Below are 8,937 nucleotides of genomic sequence, written 5' to 3'. Positions count from 1 at the left end.
ACCCAATAAGACTACATCCCAATTACCAAATTGCAACTAGTATCATGGATCGCCATTATAATTTTAAAATGCTCAGATTGGGGGTTCTGGGTACTCTTTTACAGACTTGACTACCAACTTGGAGTAGCTGCAGTACTCTCTTTTTTGGATCTATTTCGACTGAGTTGGAGATGTTAAAAGAGACGCCAACGAACCAATCTCGACCTAAAAAATCTTTTCAGAAAAAGGGCCAATTTTATATCGTTAAACTACTATTAACTCTGTTCCAAACATGAGAGTACAATACCAATATACACAACTGTTCACTGAAAGACTAAAGCAAAAGTTCCTCTTTTTTTTTTTTTGTCGTGGGGGGAGAGAGAGAGAGAGAGAGAGATAAGAAAAGAAAAGAAGAGAAGAGAAACAAACTAGAATAAGGAAACAAAAAGAAAAATCAAACCTGCCAATTCAATAATTCATATAGATACAGCAGCATGATCTTCTAAAAGAGAAGCCGATGAATCGTCTTTCATTCCCTTGGGCCTCTCAGCAAGGTTTGATTTCAAATCCAATGCTCAGAAGAGTGCGAGCTGATTCCATTGCTTTCTCACCTCCAAGTTCCATGGCCTCTCCAGTCAATTCTCCTTCCGTGTCCACCGACCACTGGGTCGAAGACACTTGGTTCTGCAGTGAGTCGGTTTTCTTAAATTGCACAACGTTCATGGATGCAGGAGCAGCAGCAGCTACAAGAGGAGCACTTGGTGGGCCATGCCGCTTCTTCGGTACAGGCATGTCATGGTCATGTACTCCCTTATATGTTATAATCACGGCATTCGCATTATCAACAGCTGTCTCAATGTGCTTCCGGACAGGACATCCAGCAGAAGTGCATCTATAATAGTTTCTGAAAATTTATTCAAGCAATTAATTACAATAAAAGGAAGAGAAAGCAAACAGACTAATTTAAATTGGAAGGAATCAACTAAGGTGAAGAATAGGAACAGTGCATTGGCTGCTTCCTCACTTTAATGACTCCAGCAACTAGAATACTGAGAAAATCCACTGATACAGCCAACTAGTTATGGCTTCAATTTCACATTTAAGAAGGCTGTTTATAGTATTTGTGAAAGTTCTAAGAAGGTTATTATTTAGTCTCGTTTTGGGCCAGTTCTGCTACTAAGCCTTTCATTTTGTAGTTTGTGCTGAATTTATGTTAGTCAAAAAAGTCTTTCTGTTGATGGCATGCTCTTGGAGCTAGGAAGAATTTACAATGTAAGTTGTTTCCTAAGAATGTAGTGCCATAAGACTCAGGTCTAGCGCTAATGTAAAGCATCTTTTGCTGATTAAATATATGCATTCTTGAGATTTGTTTTCAATACCCATCTACTTCTTCTATTTCCTGCGTCTTCCAAAACAGTTCCACCAGTCCTTTTGCAGTTGTGGATTGCATCATCCACCAACAGGCAGCACATCTCAATACATGAGAAAAAAAAAAAAAAACTGCCCCATGACAAATCCACACCATATTTTCCAAAGAACATTTAACTTAGTTGGGAATGACATAAAACAAAGTACTTGAACCTGATGAGGGTTTCTGGAGCAAATTGCAGGACAGTCATCTGTAGCAACTTGCCAAATTTTCTTAGTAGTACAATGGCACTTGCATAGAATGATTTCCAAAGTGTTATCCTTAGGATATTCAGATTGAAAATCATCATGATAAATATAGACAACTGTGCTTACTGCTAATATATATAACTTGAGGTCAGATAAAAGAGTAAAATGAATGAATATTTGATGCTATGGATCTATGACAAACCACACTCCCAACATAAGGCTGAAAACACAACACAATCCCTTCCATTTTAGCAATTCCAGTCACATCCTAGTTAATCTATCTTGGATCATATCGTATCTCCTCCTAAATAATGAAGGGTGAGTTCACTAGTAGAAACTCCATCAATTTACCACATAGGCACGTAACAGTTCTTTTATATCATGAGCTTCATTATGATTGGAATTTGAAATCCATCAGAAAAATTCTAGGACATTGAAATCCTGAACATTTGGATCTTGTGAAGTGACCGTGGAAGAGTTGGAAAATGGTTAAATTTGTTAAAGAAAAAGCCATTCATAAAGCAATGGAAACATCTTCCTTCCTTTCTCTTGTAGTTTTGGAGATCTATATGAGGCCTTATTTCATTTGTGCAATTTCTGCTGAAGACAAAGGGTATGAAAATCATCTAAGTTATCCCAAATGTGTAAACTGCTGCAATTTATAGTCACACTATGAATGACCTAAGCACACTGATTGCAGCAGTATAACATTAACAGATATCAGTATCAGGTGCACACACAATTGTTAAAAAATGAATTAGGCATGCACCTGGGGTGAGGATTTCCCTTCACCATTTTCTGTCCATACTTGCGCCATCTGTATCCATCACCTGAGATTCCCACATCTCCTGCTGCATGCACAACAAATTTAGGTTTCTTGCCAGGTTTTATTAGAGCACTTGTATGTGCCAAGCTGCTTTTCTTCACTCTGATTATCAAAGAGGAAAGAACATTAAAACCAGTCATTATCAATCCTTTCCACAAAAATACAAAAGCTAGTATCATATACGAAACAAAATCTGAAGAAACCAAACCCATGCAAAACTTGCCTTTTTTTGGGTTCTGGTTCATTGGCATGCTCCTCCTTGACCTTAATTTCACAATTCTCGCTTGAGTTCAGTCGTTTTCTTTCAGCAATGGGGGGTGTTTCTTTTATAGTTTCTTTTGAAGCTGTGGGTGGCTCCGATTCATTAATCCTCTGGATGCGATGTTCTGTGACACCATTCCCTAAAACAGGCTTAGGGGATGATGCAAGCTTATTTTCCTTTGTGCAATTAAACTTCCGAGGTGGATCATGGCTATGTTGGCTTTTATAAACAATCTCTATTACATGACCTGAGTGATCAGAGCATTCAATTTTCTTTGCGCAGCATTCAGAAAAAGTGCACTTATAATAACTTCGAGAACCTTTAGGACTCTTCACTTGCTTCTGACCATATTTCCGCCAGTTGTAACCATCAGAAGATGGTGTTTTCACAACAGGACCAGCAGATATAGGTTTAAGGTCAGAAGAATTTTGTTGGTCCATTTTTGGGATGCATTCATTGTTGCTCTTCACTTGTGAAAGTCTTTGTTCTGGTAGAGTTGGGCTTGGAAGAGACGAAATTGATTGTGTAACAGAAGTGGGTGATAGTTCAGATAAAGTTGGACATACAGACAACTGAAACTGATTCTTTGTCTGAGCATCACCAGGCTGGGTTTTCACACTTGCCAAAACTTCATGTTGGGACTCCCCACCTTGATCCTGAGAAATGTCAGCAAAGAAAATATAATAAGAAACGTATACCATTTACATGATCTTATACAAGATGCATCTAGATCAGCATAAGTATAAGAGACACTTGATGGTTACCATGTGGAGCTCATGCCAAAAAATTGATGGTTCGAATAACATAAGCCACAGTCAACATAAGTAGGAGGCATGTGCCAACCACATATATCATAAGAATCTCACCACAAAACTGTACAAGGCACAACTAATACCAATTTTACAAGAAGATGCAAGTTTTGGCCTCTGCCTTTTAAGAAACTTGACTGGGATATAATATTTCTGTTTTGGAGTACATATGGCTTTTAAGTTTGTAATAGATTGTACACGACATTCAAAAACACAATACAAACCATGAAAACACGAATTCTAAATAATTAGTTAAGTTATCTTCTAACAGTCAAGAACACGAATAGGAGGCATCTATTCATTGCTAGTTGGTAGAAAAAGTGCAAAAACCATCCCCTAAGCCTTCGATCAGTCAGTAAAGTGGTGGGTTGTGATCAGCACAACTGCACAAGTCTTAGGTTCCAATCTTAACCCCCTCCCCTTCCAAAAACGAAAAAAATCCAGAAGGAAGACAGAGATAACGTTGAATCACTTGTTTCACATTGCTCAATGGCTAGAGAGTTATCATCACCTATATAATCTTTGTACCACATCACTTGGGCTATACCAAGATCTGCCATAAAGCAATCATGTGGTAGGGATGGAAAAGTAAGGCAAAGCCCTCTATGCTTGATATGGTGCATTTTGGAGCAAGAAAAATAGCAGAGAATTTAAGGGAATGGGAGTCCTCGTATAATCTTTCTTTCTTTCTTTCTTTCTTTTTGTTGGGTAAGTGGGAGTCCTAGTATAATCATGACTTCAGTTTCTAGACTGTCATGTTTTTTGGCAGCACCCTACAACAGATTATGGCCTTACATTTCTAATATGTACATTTGACACATGATTCTATTCTTACAATTCCTTTGGCATGTTTTCATAAATAGTTTTACTTATGGCAAGAGTGAATTACCAAAGGTTTATTTGGCTCATGCAATTACGTCTTAGAAAAATCTAGATATCTTGCCTACTTGTGGACCTCCATAAATCATTAACTCCAAGGCAATATGCCTATATAATAATTGCAAGAGAAAGGATGATAAGGTCTCCCAATTCCTACATAATCCTTTGATACGTCATATGAGGACCCAAAATATTAACAGATATCTTTAAGTTGAACTTCAGTAATTCCTTTCTTGGAATTTTATGACAAATGTGAATTGGGGCTGTTCCATTTCACATTATGTCATACCCGCTTTTTACATGAGATTTAGGATGTTATATCAGAATGATATTTATGGATCTTCTGCAAAGCCATAGGGCATATAAAGGGATTCACATGAAACAAATTGTGGTGAGCAACAATCATTTCATTGTGATTAGTTGGGTGGATAATTAATCTTCCAGGTCATGGTATTTGCACTACATCTAAATAGAAAAGGCTTCCCTTTTTATCATCTTTGGTGGATTTGTCATAGGATCTTAAGACCATAAATGGATGTGGCCAACAAGGATGTCTCTACTGGGCTATCTCAATCTGGAATACTAACTTTTACAATTGGCTTCTATTGCTTCTCTTTTCTATAGGAGATCATTTATTTATTTATTTTTTGATAAATAATCAAGATATCATTAAGAGCGTAAGGCACCTGCATGTACATAGGAAGTATACAAAAGAAACCAATTAGGCAATAAGGGCCAAAAGAATAAGGAAATCACGAAAACTAATCACTAAAGGAGAAACATAAGTAGCTGTCCAAAGATACAAAGTGATTTCAACTCCTCCAAAGACCTCTCGCAGTCCTCAAAACACCTATCATTCATTTCCAGCCAAAGACATCATCTTCGAAAGAACGGCAATTCGGCTGCTGCTGGCTATTCACCAACAAGCTAAGAAATTAACTACTTGTCTAGACATAACCCAAGACAGCCTGAATTGTTTGAAGAATACATTCATATAGTCTCTTTCCTTTTCTATATGAGATCTCCATTTTATATAGGGAAATAAAATCCTAAAGTGTTCCCTTGATTCTTAGATAATACCATTGCCTAATAAAATAATAAATATTGAGATATCCATTACAAAATTTTGTACTTCAACTTATCATTTGCGCAATTATTTTATGTTCAAATTTTTTTGTCAATGTAAAACAAGTTTCTCTGCACATAACTATCCACACTGATGTCCCTCCACTTACTGGCCTCCAATATTAGGAAATCATTTGTGTTCCATAGGGGCCTATCTTTGAGCCATTTCAGTTGCGCTCCTAAAAGTTACATGAGATAGCATATCTTTGCCGGATCACACTAATTCCTGCCCAAAGTTGGAAGAGAGGAGCTATTGAAGGAGTGTAATGATACTCTGCCTCAGATATGACTACCCCAAGTCTCATCCTTGGTCACCTTTTTCTTTTTCTTTTTTTGTGGGGGGGGAGGATTTCTGGCTGTCATTTTTAACTCGAGATTCCAACCTTTTTTTGGACGTCAACATGCCATTTCTTTTTTTCTTCTTCTTTTTTTTTTTTGGTAAATAATTAAAATATTATTGAGAAGCGCAAAAGGCGCAACCCAAATATACAAAAAGTATACAAGAGATACACATAGCTAGAAACTGAAAACAGGTCAAGAAGGTAATGAAAACTAAGCAAATTAAAATCTAAAACAGTTGTCCAATTGTAAAGTGTTTTGAAAAAGAAAGTCTTTAGTTCTACCACTGAGAGAGGATGGTTTTCCAAACTTCTATTATTTCTTTCCCTCCAAAGACACTACAAAAGGCAGGACGAAATTATCTTCCATATAATTGCACTCTAAGAACTACCTCCCAACCCTCTCCAACAAGCAAAAAGGTCTACTACTTTTCTAGGCAAAACCCAAGCTATCCCAACATGACTAAAAATAACACTCAACAAGGCACTTAAAATCTCACAATGAAGTAGAAGATGATCCACAAACTCCCCACTCCTCTCACATATACAACACCAGTCAACCATAATGACATTGTGCCATTTGTAGCCTTGATTCCAACTCATTGTGAGTATATTTTTCAAATAAAATATGTCACTTTTTGAGTGTGGGCTCAATATATTCACTTTTTAGGAGAAACCCAGAGAAACAAACCAAGTCCATACATCCTACAAGATAGCCTACATCTTTCGGGTGAGGCTCAATCTACCCTAGCTATACACACAAATCCAATAAAAAAATGAATAACTTCACTAGACCCATTTATTAGGAATGAAAATAACCAAAAGACCATGTAATTAATGTTTTTGCATTAATATGTTCCAAACACTTTGTGCTCCTTGCATTTTTCTTGAGTCTCATTAATTAGGAATGAGTTTCTTCCTGAGCCTATAAGTTTTCTTGGGCTTCCTTTGGTATTACAGGGGCCCATTATGGAGGTTGAGCCTAACTAATATCATACATGCATGGTCCACCCCACCTTGTCTTGTCTAATCCATGGGCGTGAACTGGGCTTCCTTTTACTTGAGCCCATTTATTTTTCTTCCTTTTTCCATTTGGTTTTTTATCTTCTTTCTTCTCCAGCTGTTATTGGGCTTAGCTTAACTGGCCATTGATTACCATTACTATTCAGACGTGGCTTTTGGGCTGTTGGTTTTGGTCCATTAGACTCGGTCCAACCTGTTTACAAAGGGCAAGAGCTTTCCATATCTAAATACAGCAACTTCATTCTTTTCTTCACTAAAATTCTGTCTCAACTGCTTCCAATAACCACCATTGGCATACTCTCTTACTCTGACACAAAACCAAGCATTCATCTAGCAAGGAATGATCATAGCAGTTTTTTTAATGGGCAATGCTAATTAGTAGACTATTATACGACAGTCATACAACTAAGATAATATGACAATAAAAATCAGCATTTGGATCAACCAAGGCTTGTTAGTAGACTTTGTCTCAACTGCTTCCAATAACTGCCATTCCTTGATTGTCATACAACTAAGATAATATGACAATAAAAATTAGCCTTTGTATCAATTGCTTCCAATAACCACCATTGGCATACTCTCTTACTCTGACACAAAACCAAGCATTCATCTAGCAAGGAATGATCATAGCAATTTTTTTAATGAGCAATGCTAATTAGTAAATTGTTATACAACTGTCATACAACTAAGATAATATGACAGTAAAAATCAGCATTTAGATCAACAAAGGCTTGTAACAAGAAAAATCATGGACTGATTTTCATTGTCATGTCATCCCAATCGTATAGCAGTCTACTAAATAAGTCATTTGTACTTAGGAGTATTTCCTTATGGAGGAAGACACAATGGTCTAATCTTATGAGGTTTGGTGTCAAAAAAGACCCATTCACATCGAGCAACAAATGGAGGGGGGGGGGGAACAAAATCAACCTTTAGCAAAAATGAGATCCTTCCTTGCTCTTGACTAATTTCCAAGCTTGGTAATCATCGGGTAACTAGAACCTTGTTGATTATGATCATCTACTTCTCCAATTAAATTCTTTTGTAAGCTACAATTTTTCCACTACCATAATATTTCCCAACAATAACATACGGATTTACACCTAAATTCGTAGTCATAACCACTTTCAGGACCCTAAATTTTAAACAATGAAAAGGAAACACTGTAAGAACACCAAAGACCATTTCCTTCAGCACACTGGCACACAAAAATGCACTGAATTTTTCACATGCTCAAACGAAGTTTCCCAATTAAATAAATATCTAAGCAAATATCACACAAACGCACATAAAGAGTTCACAAATGCTAAAAGATCGTAAAACACAGATAGCCAGCAAAACTATGAAAAATAAAACACTTACTGCGCAGAAACCAAATGCATCAAAACAAAACCAGAAATGAGCACTCCAAATTCTAACCTTCAATTCAGCTCCGCCAACCGACTTCGAAGTAGAATTTCCCTGCAAGCCTGTCAGATCAACCGCAAAATTCATCACCTTCATCACAATTCTACCAAAACAAACAAATTCTTTTCCAAATAAAAAAAAAATCTTCAACAACAAAAACGTTAAAACCTACCCGCACACTGACCGTTCTCTGACAACTGACGCGAAGAAGGCACCGCTAGGGTTTTCAACGGTCCCGAACCTCGAAACTCGCCGACTTGCAAGCCACCGACTCGCGCTTCGTCTTCTTCCTCTTCTTCACCATCCTCCGATTCTTCGAGCTCTTCTTCTTCTTCGTCTTCCTCCTCTTCTTCTTCTTCTTCCGGTGGCTTCGGATTCTCTACTCGGAGAGCTTCGAAGCTCTCGTCATCACCCATGTCCGATTCTCCCACACCGAGAGACAGAGAGTAAAGTTCCGCACAGTTCGTGCGCTTTATTTATACTGTCCGAAACCGAACCCGAAACTATGCCCGAAATCCCGAATCGTGTCTCGGATTCTGTGTACCGGCAAAGATTAGAGAGAGAGACTGAGAGAGACTGAGGGGGTTTTATTTTTTTATTAATTAATTAATTTAATTTAATGCTTTAAAGCGAAGAGACTGTGGGGGTATATGTGTCTTTGACTGGAATTGA

General features: G+C 37.5%; 1 protein-coding gene across 2 annotated transcripts; it reads right to left on the bottom strand.

The window, feature by feature from the left end:
* Positions 1 to 353: 353 nt before the first annotated feature.
* Positions 354 to 8,842, bottom strand: WRKY32 (WRKY DNA-binding protein 32). Of its 2 annotated transcripts, none has more exons than XM_059597144.2 (5): positions 8,438 to 8,842; positions 8,278 to 8,327; positions 2,646 to 3,340; positions 2,366 to 2,524; positions 354 to 883 (listed from the first exon to the last, which is right to left on the bottom strand). In XM_059597144.2, exons 1-5 carry the CDS (start codon positions 8,679 to 8,681, stop codon positions 526 to 528), a joined length of 1,506 nt encoding a protein of 501 aa, XP_059453127.2. In that variant the 5' UTR covers positions 8,682 to 8,842; the 3' UTR covers positions 354 to 525. The 2 variants fall into 2 exon arrangements, with proteins under 2 accessions (XP_059453127.2, XP_059453128.2); XM_059597145.2 differs by having other exon boundaries at positions 8,450 to 8,842.
* Between the last annotated feature and the right edge of the window lie 95 nt (positions 8,843 to 8,937).

The sequence above is a fragment of the Corylus avellana genome, chromosome 7 (genome assembly GCF_965113065.1).
Source record: "Corylus avellana chromosome 7, dhCorAvel1.hap1.2, whole genome shotgun sequence".
Lineage (NCBI taxonomy): Eukaryota > Viridiplantae > Streptophyta > Magnoliopsida > Fagales > Betulaceae > Corylus > Corylus avellana.
The sequence above is the reverse complement of the archived record's forward strand: the minus strand, read 5'-3'. Positions and strand labels throughout refer to the sequence as shown.